The sequence below is a fragment of the Triticum urartu genome, chromosome 7A (genome assembly GCF_056163025.1).
Source record: "Triticum urartu cultivar PI428250 chromosome 7A, HENAU_Tu73, whole genome shotgun sequence".
Classification (NCBI taxonomy): Eukaryota; Viridiplantae; Streptophyta; class Magnoliopsida; order Poales; family Poaceae; genus Triticum; species Triticum urartu.
This window is the reverse complement of record NC_141879.1, coordinates 727,354,421-727,370,996: the sequence shown is the minus strand read 5'-3', so window position 1 is coordinate 727,370,996 and position 16,576 is coordinate 727,354,421. Positions and strand designations below refer to the sequence as shown.

General features: G+C 43.4%; 1 protein-coding gene and 2 pseudogenes across 1 annotated transcript; all 3 read left to right on the top strand.

Moving 5' to 3' along the window:
- The first annotated feature begins 605 nt into the window (after positions 1 to 605).
- LOC147962314 (uncharacterized) lies at positions 606 to 2,789 on the top strand (annotated as a pseudogene).
- Positions 2,790 to 3,336: 547 nt separating this feature from the next.
- LOC147962313 (uncharacterized) lies at positions 3,337 to 6,398 on the top strand. Its single transcript, XM_087534137.1, has 3 exons — positions 3,337 to 4,236; positions 5,637 to 5,802; positions 6,289 to 6,398. The coding sequence occupies exons 1-3, from the start codon at positions 3,337 to 3,339 to the stop codon at positions 6,396 to 6,398; spliced, it is 1,176 nt and encodes a 391-aa protein (XP_087390263.1).
- Positions 6,399 to 9,115: 2,717 nt separating this feature from the next.
- Positions 9,116 to 12,847, top strand: LOC147962312 (disease resistance protein RGA5-like; annotated as a pseudogene).
- The last annotated feature ends 3,729 nt before the right edge of the window (positions 12,848 to 16,576 follow it).

Sequence of the window (16,576 nt, the reverse complement as noted above, 5' to 3'; positions counted from 1 at the left end):
GACTTCAGTGTTTATTCATCTATTGTGCACTTCTTGTCTGACTTAATAATGGGGGAATTCAACTAAGCTTGCACATGCAGGTGCAGCTCCTGGATGCTGAGGAGAGCTAGGGGTGGGATTGTTAGTTTGTTACAACATATGGATGATATGCACATGGAAGGTGCTCTAATAATCCCCACTATTATTTATTTGTATCATCTACTAATGGTTTTGTATTTGAAAAAGAATATTATCCTTGTTTCTTATATACGCAGGTTGATATAAACAAGCTATAATCGGTACACGGGGACAGCGAGGAGCGGTACACGAGGACCCGGTACACGGAGATCCGGATGCGGTGCGACGCGGGCATGACCTTCCGCCCCCACACATCCATGGCGGATGCGCGACACGTGAGCTCGCATCCAGGCGTCCACCCTCGACCACGGGCGTGCGGCGCGGGTATATCCCCATCTCGCCCGCTACTTAACCTAGACTCTGCCCTCGCCCGTTTCTGGACGGCGGAAAAAAACCCTAGATCGAGATCTAGAGAGGAGTGGGGGTGGTGGAGAGGCAAGGTTGGCGGAGACCCTCGATCTTTCGCGCAGGTTGCTGCCTCGCCATCCATGGCATCTGATGCGGGGCGCGGGTTCCAGGGTGACCGGCGTCAAGGCGCGGATGCGGCCCGTGCGGGGCGCGACATGGGTCGCGGCGCGGGGAGGAACGCTGGCCGTGGCAATGGCCGTGGCGGCGACAAGAACAAGTACTCCTGGAAGCGGAGTGAGGGCGACGGCGACTGCACCATCTTTGCCTCGTCCAATCCCACCTCCGCTGCGGGGGACACGGCGCGCTGGGAGGCAGCTGCGACCACCAGGCGCCAAGAGCATCGAGATGGTGGGATCTGGGTGGAGAAGCAGCAATCGGCGGTGGTGTCGGGGGATACTGGAAGCGGCCAGACCTCTTCACCAATTCGTCGCCCCCATGGCAAGCAGAATATCATTCAGGTGCCCCCTACCAAGAACCCTAACTCCTGCCCCATATGCAAGTCGAATGATCATCCTCTTGCTAGTTGTCCTCAAGTTTTCTGTGAGAGATGCAATAAATTAGGACATCTGGCCTCTGTCTGTACGGCGTTCGCTGCCTGGGAGTGTATTGCCCTGATGTGTGCTTTTCAGTCAAAGGGGCAGGGGTTTTATTATATCCATGATTCTTGCACTGCTAGTCAGCTTAAGGAGAGATCCAATAATATTGTGGTTAAAATTGTTGAGGGGGATACTTCGACTAGATAGATGGAGTTGGATTTATCTGATTATCTTGCTACTAGATGGTGTCGTTCTGCGCATGCCATTGGTCCTGGGGTATATGTGGTGCGATTTCCTAACCCTCGTGCGGTTGCTCAAATCTGCTATGTGGGGAAAGTTACTCTGAAAACAAGTGGGGCTGTTATACATGCCACTCAATGGTCGTCAGCTGTGGGATCTAAAGGTGTTATGGAAGTGGCTTGGGTGAGGGTGATCAATATCCCACTTGATAAGAGAAGTGAGAGGAATGTAGCCTTTGTGGCCTCACTGGTGGGGATTCCTTTAGAGATCGATAAGGCAACTTTGCATCGTCCTACTTCTGTTCGTGTGAAAATTGGGTGCAGAAATGTGGATGCGATACCTGGGATAGCAGAATCTGTCTTGGGAGGGCATTTCTATGATTTCGCTTATGAGGTAGAGCAGGTGCTGATCAGGGACCCTAATCGTGAGCACAATGAAATATGGATGCCTACTAGTGATGATGGAGGGAAAAATGAAAAGAATAAACATGCTACGAATCCTGGTTTGCAGATGGACAGTACTTAATCTGGGCTTGGGGGGAAATCTCCTCCCATTCCCCAGCTGTAGTACCTGACCCGATGCGGGAATCTCAAGAAAGTGCTGAGTCTGATGACTCTCTCCACACTTCACTGCTCATTGAAACCATGAAATATGAACATGAGCAGAGAATGAAAGAAAAAGTGAGTACCCTTTCCCAACAGACTCCTATAAAAAATAATCTTGAATATAAGGAAACTGTGAAATCCTATTCTGATGTGGTTAAATCCTTGCCACAGGTTGTGGAGGTGGTGGGGCATCATGACTCAGCTCTGAAAGTGGTCAATGAATATAGGGTGGAATCTCCTGAAAATATTGAGGTGATTCCCACCCCTCCTTTGGTCACTGAGGAAAACTTACGCTTCAGCTTGAGGAATGTGCAGAGTAAACTGGAGCGTGTGGAGGATAAGGCTGCAGCTGCGACAAAGAAAAGGAACATGGAAGGTAACTATTCAAAGCATAACTCATTTGATACCTTGTCAGATCCAGTGCTTATGCTTAGGGCTATTAAGATGGGGGTGGATATACCTGATGCAAACTTTGCTAATATAGATATTTTAAGAGAACTAGAAAGATCCAGAAATAGAGACTTCCGGGATGGTAAAGATATTAATAAAGATGATAGCAATAAAATCCTGATGTTGACTAATGGAAAGGGAGACCAAACCCCTCTGGACATGAAATGGAGTGAGGAAAATGAGTTGGAGGAGGAACCTTTTACTTTAGTTCGGTCTAGAAAAAAGAAGGAGAGAAAGGTGAACGTTGCTATATCTAGACCTGTTACTAGAAGTCAGAATGGAAAGAAAGCCCCTGTACGAGGAAATGGTAGCCCTGCCATGCCCCCTGGTAGGAGTGCCAAACGGGGGAGAAAATCCAATGTGATTAAATGAATGGTATCTTTTGGAATTGCAGGGGAGCAGGCAAAAAGGGGAGGAGTGCCTGCTTCTCTGACATGATAAAAGATCACTCCCTAGATTTCCTTTGTATTCAGGAGACTATGAAGAAGAAATTCCTTCCTAAGAATCTTAGGAAAATAGACCCCGCGGCTCAGTTTGATTGGAACTGGATTCCATCAATTGGCAAAGCGGGGGGGGGGGGATCCTTTGTGGTGTTAAGAAGGAGACCCTGGAAGTTATTTCTTGGATCCCTGGTAGGTTTTGTTTGCAGGCCAACCTTTATGATGTTAACCGTAAATTTGTCTGGGCTCTCATTACTGTTTATGGTGCAGCCCATGATGACAGTAAAGATGACTTCCTGATTGAACTAGCCGCGACATGTGCCCACACTCATGTCCCGTACATAGTGGGGGGGGGGGGATTTCAATATCCTTAGAGAGGCATGTGATAAGAATAAAACCTTGAATAGATCTCCTTATGTGGATAAATTCAACTCCATTATAAACTCTTTAAACCTTCGAGAGATTTACATGGGGGGTGGCAAGTATACGTGGACTAATAACCAAAAGCACCCTACTTTGGAAAAACTTGATAGAGTCTTGATGAGCTTTGAATGGGAGGACAAGTTTCCTTTGGTTATGGTTCGTAAACTAGTGAGGGATGTTTCGGACCACAATCCACTCCTTTTGTCCTCGGGAGAGGAGAGACAAAATAAACCTAAGTCACACGAGTTCAGATTCGAGCTTAGCTGGCTGTGTGACGAAAGTTTTTACCACATTGCCAAGGAGATTTGGGAGCAACCTGTACGATCTGACGATCCTATTGATATTCTTAATATCAAACTGAAACGTCTCAAAAAATACTTTAAAGGATGGGGCTCGAACATATTTGGCCATGCCAAGAAGAGAAAAAAAGAAATTAAGAGGGAGCTAGAAGATATAGAAAGTAAAGAAGAGGAAGGGCCTCTCGACCCTGAGTTATACGAGAGGAAAACTACACTTCAGGTAGAACTCAGCGAGATTCTGTTCAAAGATGAGCTGTATTGGCTGCAACAGTCGAATGAACGCTGGCTCTTAAAAGGGGATCGAAACACAGCCTTTTACCACAGAGTGGCTAATGGCAAAAAGAGAAAAAATACGATCCAGTCCTTTACAGATGGGGATGTTGTGATCGAGGGGACCACTAACCTTCTAGCTCATGCAACTGCATACTATAAGGAGCTATTTGGTCCTGCTAGAGGAAATCTTTTTCACCTGTCCCCTGATATGTGGGCTGATAACGAGAAGTTAACTGAAGACGATAATATCCTACTCACTAGTAGATTTACGGAAGAAGAAGTGAAAAAAGCTCTCTTCAATATGAAGAGCAATCGAGCCCCGGGCCCGGATAACATACCGGCAGAATTCTATAAACATTGCTGGGAGTTTGTGAAAAAAGATATTATGAATCTGTTCGATTCTTTTCACAATAACACATTGGATGTGGCCCGGCTGAATTATGGGGTGATTACCCTTATTCCTAAAATGAATGGAGCTAAAAAATCCAACAATATAGGCCTATTTGTCTGCTACGGTGCCCTTACAAGCTTATCACTAAAGTGTTAGACAATAGAGCTTCCATGTTTGCAGATATTCTTATCAGCAAACATCAAAACGCATTCATAAAACACAGGAACATTATGGATGGCATCTTAACCCTTCATGAAATCCTTCATCACACACATATGAAAAAGAAAGTCGGTGTGGTGTTGAAACTCGATTTCGAAAAAGCTTATGATAAGATCAATTGGGATTTCCTCCTCGAATGCCACAGCAACAGGGGTTTTGGCCCAGTGTGGTGTGGATGGATCCAGAATATCCTTAAAAATGGAACCATTAATATCAAATTAAATAATGAAAAAGGCCCTTACTTCCAAAGCTGCAAGGGAGTGCGACAAGGGGACCCGCATTCACCTTTCTTATTCAATATGGCTGTGGAAGCCCTATCCAAAATGATCCTGAAAGCTCAAAGAGAGAAATTGATAACAGGTCTGGCTCCGGACCTGATTGATGGGGGGGTAGCTATCCTCCAATATGCAGACGATACGGTTGTGTGTTTTGAGCATGATAAAGATGCTGCGGTTAATCTGAAACTCTTACTTTATTTGTTTGAGCTTATGTCAGGGCTTAAGATTAATTTTTTGAAAAGTGAAATTTTGTGTGTTGGAGGGGATGATGAGGTTCTTGAGTTTCATTCAGAACTCTTCAATTGTCAAATTGGCCACTTCCCTATGAAGTATTTAGGGGTGCCTGTGAGCTATTCTACCCTCCATGCGATTGACTGGGATTTTGTTGATGACAAATTCCTCAAGTGCTGTGAATCCTGGATTGGTAATGCGGCCTCCTCAGGAGGAAGATTGACTCTTCTCAACTCGTCCCTTACAAGCATTGTTTTCTTTTACATGTCTATGTTTATGCTTTCTAAGAAGAATATTGAGAAGCTAGATAAACATAGAAAAAAGTTCTTTTGGCAAAAGACTGACGGTCGGAGAAGATATCACTTGGTTAGATGGTCTAGGATCTGCAGATCCAAGAATAAAGGGGGTTTGGGGGTTAAAGACTTACACAGACAAAACATCAGTCTCCTCACCAAATGGTGGTGGAAGGTGGAAACTCAACAAGGCCTTTGGCAGGAGATTATCCGTGCTAAATACTTCAGAAATGACACGGTTCCCTCGGTGAAGAGTAAATTTGGGGATTCCCCCGTTTGGAAAGCTATTATGAAAGTAAAGGAAATTTATTTGGCAGGTAGAGAGGTGATTTTAAACTCTGGGAATTTAGCCAGAGTCTGGAATGACCCCATTAGGGGTGCTGCCCCCTTGCGTGTTAAATTTCCGATCTTGTTCAGTATCTGTAATTATCAGGAGATTACTGTTGCTGAATTCAAAAAGTTTGAGGGTGGTGATCTTTTTAGAAGGAACCTGCATCCACCTCTTGTGGATCAGTGGAATGATCTAGTTAAGGTGGTGAACTCTTGGCAATTGTCCGATGAGACGGACTATATTAGCTGGAGATTGGGAAAAAAGAAAGGTAAATTCTCGACCAAATCGGTCTATACCTATTTGGAAAGAACCCTGGCGGGGTGTGATTTCAGATGGATATGGAAAGCAAAAATCCCTCTTAAGATTCAAATCTTTCTCTGGCAATTGTTCCAAGATGCGGTTTTGACTCGAGAAGTCATGAAAAAGAGAAAATGGGTAGGAAATCCCAAATGCTCGTTCTGCAATGAGGTGGAAACCTCACAGCATCTTTTCTTTACTTGTCCTGTTGCTCGGGTGGTTTGGAGGATGGTTGGGTGTGTGTTTGGCACATCGTTGTGTCCGAACAACCTTTGGCAGTTTTTCTCATGGTGTTACGTTTTCCTTCCCGATGGGGCCAAGTTTTATACGTTTGGTTTGGAAGCTATTTGCTGGGCAATTTGGATCAGTCGCAATCAGGCTACCTTTGAACATAAATCTCTTAAAAGTCCTTTTAATGTGGTTTATGCTGCTTGTGGCTTTTTGACATACTGGGCAGGTTTGATGGCTGGTGAGGATCGAGAGTCCATGGAGCGCGGAGCCAAGATGCTGAGATCGAATGCCTCGACGATGATGAGGATTTGTGCACCTCCGTCGACGACGAACTGATTCTACTCCACCAAGGCAAAAAAGCTTCGAGACTGTGTTTACCCGTTTGGTGGATCGCACTCCTGCGCGAGTGTCTTTTGCTCTCCTGTGTTTTGCCTACGAGCAGGGCGTTGTAATACTGTTATGATTCCTGTTGGAGTTTGCCTTGATCTGGTTAGGTCTAGTGGTTTGCGTGATGCTAGGTGTCACTGGGTTTTCGCCCCGCGATGGGCTGCTCGATGACGAGTGCTCATAGTGGGTTTCCCAGTGATGCTTTGATCTCGCCTTACCCCTTTCTTGCTTCCTTATGCTGTAGTCGTTTATGCTGGGTCTGTGTTCGTTGAACTTTGAACTTTGTATTTCCGTTATGCAATTAATGGAAAGGGGTTATGGCCCGGGTCAAAAAAAAGCTATAATTGTTTGGGCTATGATTCGCAACATATATTGGGGATTTAAAAATGTCAGACATGAAAGTTATCGGCCTGGTAGGTTCAGATTCAGTTCTATTTTTTAAAATTTCTTTTCTGTTACAAAATCATTTTTTGATACTTTTCTCCCTTTTATGTCATAAATCAGATAAGTATCTCAGTGTTTTATATGCAATGTTACACATTTGGTCGAGACAAAAAAAATCATATATTGAGTCTACTTACGAACCTTTGGTTGAGATGAAAGTTTACATCTGATGTAAATCCACTAGGACTGGAAACAGTCCCAAAAAATGTTGTATTACCTCTCTCTTGGTAACTAATATTTGTATGGTGTGATTTCTGGAATTCACGGTCTATGATCTAAATAGTCTGATTCATGTTGTCAAAATCTTATCGAGGTCTTGACTGACTAATCTTGAGTATGATTTGTTTGGTTTGGTGTTTATATTATGTAATGCTCAAGTCTTTCACCTGAAAATATTATTAATTGATCGAATTAATCTAAGTTTAGTTCTTGATGATTATTTTGTGGGACTAGAAAACGAAGTTTTTATGTTTGTACTTTGTAGGAATTATTATTAATAAAGTATTCTTTCTTCTCATCTCTCATTGGTTTTGCTTGTTAGAACAACAATTGTCATTACAAAGCATCTCTATGTCTCTCTCTGACCGTTACTATTTCATTGTCTTGGCTTGCAGGTCGCCGCTTGAGTCGGATGAGGTCATGGTTACTTTACCCGGTGAGTTACTGCCCAGGAAGAGCACAATCCACCACCGCTATATACTGATGGTGCCATCAAGGACGTCGTCATATTGACCGCCGATGACCTACATCTTTTCGCTTTCCCTCATGTTTTGCAGAATAGAAGTGGCCTGAAAGCCACTCGAATGAAATCTTGTGTCTTGCGATGTGCCAATGCCATGAATTAGATGTCTGTAGTATATATTTTTAATTGAACTGTTTACCTATGATATTGAGCACGGTACATGAGTGCATGAATCAGCATTGCAGTTTCAACTGTTTTGATGTATGGTGATCTCTGTTTTGTGCAGACTAAGAAGGCTTTGTACTGAATTTTTATAGGTCACATGCGACAAGTTGCCCTTCCTATGTTAATCTTGATACTTTGTACTGAATTTTTATGCGAACCAGTATTTGTCCGGATTGTCTTATATCGTTAATCTTGATGTCTTCTGCTAAATCTTGATGATCTCTGTGGAACCACTCATGGATTTTAATGCTTTCTATTGATCCATATCCTGCTTTGTGCTTTACTTTGTATTGGATTACATCCTTGATAAATACCAGATGCTGGATCATTGGATCACTGCTTTAGAAAGGCACACTGTGGGCCCAAACATAAATTGGCTCTTTCTGTCTATATTGAGCACTATGAATTGGACCAATGCTGTAATGACCAAATGTGTCATGTTTGCCTTGCTTATATATGTTGCATTACCCTTTGGCGTTACTTCGACAAAATCTTCTACTGAAACAAACATCCTGGGCTTTGCCAAGATGTAAATCTACTGTATTGGACCAATCCATCATGAGAATCACTCTAATTCCCTTTGGCAACACAAAATGTTACGTTTAAGCGTTGGAAAATGCGATGAGCCAGGCACCATGCACCAAAAGTTTTTTACCGGATTGGATATGACAGTACCCGGCAGCGTTGCTGGCGGGTGCGGCAAGCCGCACTTTCTATCTAGTGCATGCTAAATTCAATCAGACTCAGCGGCACCGTACCTGCGCTCGCCATGAGGGCCAGCCTCCAGTCGTCTTCACAGCCTACCTCCCGGTGGCCCCATGTACCACCAAACATCGGACGAAACCATCGCTTGGCTTCCAGTTTGGCGCGTGCGGAAGCTACGACCCGGATTCTTTTTCTTCGCTCGCCCTCTGCCACATATGGTTCTGCTGAGGTTGGAGATGTCCTAATCTCTTTGACAAGTTCGCATTCCCAGCCAAACAAGTAGCTGTTCTGTTAGGTGTTAGGCTAGGACGTATGTACTCCAGAATCCAGACGAATATTAGCAGCACGCAACCTTGGATTATTCCCGAGGAAAGGTTCCTTGCGCCTTCCTCTCCACAACTTTAGTCCTCCAGATTAAACCCCCACTAATATAACCTATAGTAGGAAAATAAAAATAGAAGTTGTAACGGCTTCCGCTGAATTTTCTGCACCAGAAGATGATAGACTGATGGATATATACCACATAGCTCTGCATTTTATCTGTTCCAATAGGAAAAGAAATCACACACAACACAACCGAGAGAACAGAACAAGGAGGCTAGCTACAGAGATGGCAGCCGAGGCGCTGGTAAGCGCTTCCACGGGGGTGATGAACTCTGTTTTGGAGAAGCTGGCAGCTTTGATGGGGGACGAGTACACGAAGCACAGGAGCATGCAGCGGGAGGTGGCGTTCCTCAAGGACGAGCTTGACAGCATGGACGCTGTCCTCAAGAAGCTCGAGAACATGGAAGAGGAACTCGATCCACAGACTAGGGAGTGGAAGAACCAGGTGATGGATATGGCGTTTCACATTGAGGACTGCATCGACGACATCATGCATGAATCTGGTGAGGATTCTAACAGAGGAGATGTCGGATTTGTTGGCAAAATTGCTCAATACATTACCGTGTTGAGAGCGCGTCACCAGTTTGCCAAATAAATCCAACAGCTGAAGACATGGGTTAAAGACGTGAGTGAGCGTCGGAAAAGGTATAAGGTTGATGAGTGTGCCCCTAGTTCTAGCTATGTAGCTGTAGATCCACGGGTGCCTGCGCTCTACATAGAAGCGGCGAACCTTGTTGGCATGGAGGGTCCAAAAGAGGAGCTTATCAAATTGTTGACGGCCGAGGAGACTGCATCTGTCCAGCCTCCTAGAGTGGTGTCTATTGTTGGGTTTGGGGGTCTAGGAAAAACCACACTTGCAAATCAAGTATACCATGAGCTTGGAGGGAAATATGACTGCAAGGTTTTCGTGTCAATATCACAAAGACCTAATATGATGAAGCTTCTCGGTAGGATCATCGAAAAACTTAAGATGCCACAACCAACCCATACTGATGAGGCGCAAGATCTCATTGACAACATCAGAGAATATCTAAGAGACAAAAGGTACTTTAGTAACTTCTCAATCCCTATTGCATAGTGCCTTTGAAGTTTTACAGTCTACAGTTTGTCCCTTCTACTGTCATTTCAACATTTGATGATTTGAATTAATGCATACTAATAGAGTGCATATTTAATATAAAATGTTTGCAGGTACTTTTTTGTCATTGATGATATATGGGAGGAATTAGTATGGGGAATTATTCGTTGTGCGTTTCCAGAGAACCAACGAGGTAGCAAAGTAATCACAACCACGAGAATTGTGACAGTAGCTAATGCAACCTGTGACTATCGGCATGAGTTCATTTACAAGATGTGTCCTCTTGATGACCAAAACTCAAGAAAATTATTTTTCAGTAGAGTTGGACAGGTTGATCTTCAACCATTAGAAGAGATTTCGAATGAAATTCTACGAAAATGTGGTGGTCTCCCACTTGCTGTCGTCAGTATTGCTAGTCTTTTGGCGAGTCAGCCAACTAGATCAGTGACACAATGGAAGCATGTGTGCAATTCTTTAAGCTCAAATATGAGATCAAATCCATCTTTGGAGGGGATGAGATGGATACTGAACCTTAGCTACAACAATCTTCCTCATCGTCTCAAAACTTGTTTGCTATATACTGCCATGTACCCAGAGGATTACATTATTAGAAAGAATGATCTTGTTAGGCAATGGGTGGCTGAAGGTTTCATCCGCAAAATACATGGCGAGGATGCAAATGAGGTCGCTGGAAGCTGCTTTAACGAGCTTGTCAATAGGAGCATGATCCAACCTACAAATATTGGGTACAATGGACACGTCATAAATTGTAAAGTTCATGATATGATTCTTGATCTAATCAGAATCAAGTCGGTAGATGACCTACAGAGCATGAGCTCGGCATTGCGGAGCAAGGTTCGTAGAATTTCCCTTCAGTTGGATTCTAGAGCAAATGGAGGCACAATAGAAGCAAGCTTAAGGAGTAAATGGCACTTGCGGTCCAAGAACTTGCGCTACAGGTGCACTTAAGTCACGGTACTTGCAAACCGGAAAAACCCGTCATAGAACTTGCATTACGGGTGCAGATAGGTCACACAGGTCATCTGAACCGGCCAGCTGCCTGGTTTTCTCCCTCTAATGGTCAAGCGCGATAAATTTGTTCACGACTTTAAAAATATATGTGATTTGTGACTTTAAAAAAATGTTCATGAACAATAAATTTGAAAACTATTTGTTCACGACTTTAAAAAACATGTTCGCGAACGTTTAAAGAAAACTATTTGTGATTCTCGACTTTAAAAAAATGTTCACGAACGATATATTAAAAAATATTTATTAAAAATATTTGTGATTCGTGACTATAAAAAAGTTTCCAGGAATGAAAAATTTGAAAACGTTCGTGAATGATTAATTTGTAAACTATTTGTTCACGACTTTAAAAAAATGGTCGAGAAAGGTAAAATTGAAAAATATTTTTGATTCGCGAACATTTTTTAAAAGTTGTGAACATTAAAAAAAATTTTGATTCACGACTTTAAAAAAAATTCATGAACGATAAATCAAAAAATATTTATTAAAAATATTTGTGATTCGTGAATTTAAAAAAATGTCCACGAAAAAAAATTTGAAAATGCTTGCGAACGATAAATTTGAAAATGTTCGTGAATGATTAATTTGAAAACTATTTTTTCACGACTTTAAAAAAATGTTCGAGAATGATAAATTTGAAAAATATTTGTGATTCGCGAACATTTTTTTTAAGTTGTGAACATTTTAAAAAAATATTTTTGATTCACGACTTTAAAAAAAGTTCGCAAACAATAAATTAAAAACTATTTTTTAAAGTATTTGTGATTTGTGACTTTTAAAAATGTCCACGAACGAAAAATTTGAAAATGTTTGCGAACAATTAATTTGAAAATGTTCATGAACGATTACTTTGAAAACTATTTGTTCAGGGCTTTAAAAAATGTCTGTGAATGATAAATTTGAAAAATATTTGTGATTTACAAACATTTTTTTAAGTTGTGGACATTTAAAAAAATTGTGATTCGTGACTTTAAAAAGATATTCTTGAATGATAAATTAAAAAATATTTATTGAAAATATTTGTGATTCGTGACTTTAAAAAAATGTCCAGGAATGAAAATTTTGAAACGTGACCTAGCTGCACCCGCAACGCAAGTTCTATGACGGGGTTTTCTCGAAAATAGAGCAGCTGGCCGGTTCAGATGGCATATGTGACCTATCTGCACCCGCAATGCAAGTTCTATGACGGGTTTTTCCGGTTTGCATGTACCGTGACTTAAGTGCACCCGCAGCGCAAGTTGTCGGACCGCCAGTGCCATTTACTCCAAGCTTAAGCATGCCGCATATTCGATCTCTTGCTCTTTTTGGGAAGTCTTGTTTCAAGTTGTCTATGTATGACCTCAAGTCCATCCGGGTTCTGAATGTGAATTGCCAGGGTGCTCGCATGGGTGACAGGATTGACCTCACACCAATCTGTAAATTATTTCATCTCAGATATTTGAGAATCCGCAGCCGCAAACAGATGTCAACCCTTATTCTGCCTGCCCTAATTGGAGACCTGAAACATTTGGAGACGCTGATGTTGATATTGGACACGAATATTACTACTGCCATGCCATCTGATATTGTTGATTTGCCTTGCTTGCTGCATCTACATGTTCCTATGGGAACAAGGCTACCTGATGGAATTCGTAGGATGAAGGCCCTACGTACTCTGATGTATTTAGATGTGCACATGAACTCGGTGGATAATTTAGCAGGTCTCAGTGAACTTACAAATCTTAGACATCTTAGTTTTTGTTTCGATGATGTTGAACATACTGCCAGCCAACATGGATTTCTTACAAACACTTTCTGGTGTTCCGTGGCCAAACTCCTGAGTTGCAATCTGAGACATCTTTGGTCACGTAGCAAGATATTTTCTCCTCCATCTGTTGAATTGGCTTCTCTGATCACTAGCAACACTGAGAGCAATCTTGAGGAACTCCATGTTGCAGCAACTTGGATGTTTCCAAGGGTTCCAGTATGGACCGGTCAACACGAAAAGCTGTGCATGCTGGGACACTAGTAGAAAACAGGCCTATTGTCCCGGTTCGTAAGGGCCTTTTGTCCCGGTTCCAGAACCGGGACTAAAGGGTCGTTACTAATGCCCTGACCCTTTAGTCCCGGTTCTAACCAGAACCGGGACAGATGGGCCTCCACGTGGCCTGCGCGCTGAGCCCAGGCAGGAGGGCCTTTGGTCCCGGTTGGTGGCACCAACCGGGACCAATAGGCCTCCACGCGTCAGCATTTCTGTGGCTGGGTTTTTTGTTTTTTTTAAAGGAGGGGTTGGGGGTTTTGGGGGGTTAATTTAGGTATTTCATATATTGTGTTAGATAGCTAATTAATAGAGAGAAGTGTCCTCTCTTATGTCCGTGCTTGGTCGACGCTACGTACTATACATACGTATAGAGAGGACTAGACACGCTAGCTAGCTAGTAAGCAAACGAAGGAAACAGAAGATCGTCATGAACATATATGCATACAGAGAGAAGTGATATCGACCACCTCTCCTTCTCCGAGAGATTGGTCGAACAACAAGTTCTCGTATATCTATCGTCCGACACTACCGGCTACATATATACAATAATTATCTTTTACAAATATAATCTCCTAAATTATGGACGCATGGTCCACATAGTATTCTCCGTCTTCAGCGATCACGTGGTCAAGAAAGAATGCCGCCAATTCCTCTTGAATTGCTCGCATGCGATCTGGTGCTAGGAGTTCATTCCGCATCCGAAACATCTAATTTGAAGAAGGGGGTCAATACATATATATATGAATGAATGAAACTCAACACAAATGATGGTAATAAAATAAAATTGTGAATATTGTTATTTACGCACTTCATATTGTTCGTCAGAGTACCCGCCCCGCTCACAGGTCGTGTGGCGGATGGACTCGCAGACGTAGTATCCACAGAAATCATTCCCTTGTTCCTGCCACAACCACTTTACAAGAAATAGAGGTCAATCAAACTGATAAGCAAGAATGCCAAATGGTATTGATGAAACTAGCGCTTGAATCACTAGGAGATGCGCGGAACGTGCTACTATAGTACTTACTTTCGGGTGTCTAAATTGCAACTCCTTCGGCAGTCCCGGAGCTTTTCTGGTGAATTTTCTCCAAACCCTGCCGGACAAAGAAAACAATTACTTGATATCAGGAAATGAACAAAGTTGCTGATATGGTGGATAATGATCGATTTAACTTACTTCTTGAGGATTTCAGTCATGTCCGCAGACTCCTGGGATCTTTTCGTCTAGAGTCCAAGACAGTTACTACTCCCTGCTGAAGCCTAATATCTAGGAGAATATAGTGGAACGTGCGCATGCATGCATAACTCATCAATTACATTACTATAACCTGGACTAATATATAAGGGAAACCGAATATGCACAAGACAGTAACACTCACTTGAAGTTGTAAGGAAAGAGTATTATATCTTTGTGTTCATTTCTTTTGAATGATCGTAGCAAGTTGGCCTCGGTATCTTCGGGACGATGTTCAACCTCAGTTGCATCTATGAGATATGTGTTAACGAACCCAATATCACCGATTTGTCTTTTCTTCAATTCGGCGATCTTCAATCTGCATAATATAGTGAGGATAATTATAAATACATGCAATGAAAGAGCTGAGCTATATAGAGAGACTTAATGACAGAAGTAGTAGCTAGTACTTACAGACAGTAGCAGGTGACCGTTGCTTTATCGAGGGCCAATTGATTGAAAAACTGATAGAACTCCTCAAATGAAATAGGCAACAGTTCAATTCCGACGAGGTCATGCTCCGGTTTAACTCTCGCATACAAAGTACTCCTCCCCCCCAGACTCTCTGCAGATTTTCAAGTACCAATCATGCAATCTTCGCATCATCGTTGATAGAGATTTTTCATCTTTGACGAGAGGCTTCCCGTACTCGTATCTGTGTATCTGCACCTCCATGGGATCATAATGTACATCGTCGGGCAGGTAATCATCAAGATTGCTATAACCGGGCACCATCCTCGGATCGACGATGTCGCTAGGCACCTTGAGCGGGGGGCACGATTGCTTCGCTTGTTCGCCAAGCTGGGAAATTTGTTTCCCAGCTGCTCGTCGTTCTTTCAGCCTTTGATCACTGACTGTACTTCCCGACCGCTCCGCTTCGGCCCATGTCTTTGCAATAATGCGCTCATAGTTGCCTTTCGGCGGAGACTTGGGTGGTTTTGCCAGGGCAGCCAGAGTGCGCTTCACTTTCACCGGATCTACCTTCTCCTCCGGATGTGCATGTCTCTTTGCTTTCAACCCTTGAAACCAGTCATCCACTTCGGTTCGCGCGATCTTCGCGTTCTCCTCCGGGGTCCTCTCGTATGGTAACTTCTCTGGAGTCTTCAGAGAAGGACCGAATCTGTATGTCCTCCCGCCTCTGGCTGTACTGCTAGACGCTGGCCGAACAGACGGAGCGGCTGTCTTCTTTACTTGCTTACGAGGCGGAGGAGAAGGACTACGACGCGCCGGAGCAGCTGCCGGAGCGGCGGCGGGTCTCTTCCGCCCTTGCTGACGAGGCGGAGAAGGAGGAGGCTGGCTGCTCGGGCGCGCCGGCGCAGGCGGAGAAGGAGGCGGAGTGCCGCCACGCGCCGGAGAAGGAGCCGGCCAAGGGCCCTGATCGTCACTCACCGGAGGAGGAGGCGGTGGAGGAGGCGGAGTGCCCTGACTCACCGGAGGAGGAGGAGGAGGCGGAGGCATCCAGTTAGAAGGTTGATGAGCTCCTTCCGCCATAGGCATGGAGTCTTCAGAGAAGAACCACTACAAGAAATATGTCAACTTGTGACCACCACTATTGGTCACTGAATGGTCACAAATTTCCATTTGTGACCTTTTTGTGACCAAAAACATAAGGTCAAAAGCTGGTCGTCATAACTATAGCGACCTTTCTTCTGGAATGGTCGCAAACGTTTATGACCAAAATATGTCCACTGTGGCGTTTTGGTCACTAGCAACCTCCGCAGGCCACGTAGGCATCCAGCGTGGCAAGCTGATGTGGCACAAGATTCAGCCCGGTCCGATTCGGCGTTTTACATGGGCCGAGCCCATTAATTCAGCACATTTAACTTTTTTTCTCTATGCTTTGATTGGCTAAATGGGCCTGGCCCAATAATTAGGATTTTTTTTCTGAGATGCAGTCTTTTACAATCCATTTTTTTGGGCCTCAACCTTTTTAGAATCTGAAAGTTATATTGCTCTTTTTAGAAACAAGTCCAACATAGTTTGGGCCATGGCCTTTTTCGAGCCCAAGTATTAGTGCAATATAAATTCTGGACATGGCCTTTTTACAATCCAATAGTGGGCCAAGCCCTCTTTTATTTACAGCCAATATTCTCAAATCAGTATAGTAACAGTACTTCTTTCCCACAATAATAACACAAGTATAGAAAACTTTCTCACACAACTTTATCTCGCATAACAATAGACAGACGAACACATATCAATAACTTATCTCCTATGTTCACAAATACATAACTTTTGGAATAGCGGCACAAGCTGCGGCAATACAAGCATTCAAAAAGTAGAAGCCAGCAAGCAATATCCATCAGGAGGTGCCTTGCATACTGCC

Coding starts and splice junctions, on each gene's coding strand:
- LOC147962313 (XM_087534137.1), top strand. CDS start 3,337: ATGAGCTTTGAATGGGAGGACAAGTTTCCTTTGGTTATGGTTCGTAAA. Junction 4,237..5,636: donor TGGCCCGGCTGAATTATGGG/GTGATTACCCTT, acceptor TGTAATTATCAG/GAGATTACTGTTGCTGAATT. Junction 5,803..6,288: donor GAGATTGGGAAAAAAGAAAG/GTAAATTCTCGA, acceptor CATACTGGGCAG/GTTTGATGGCTGGTGAGGAT.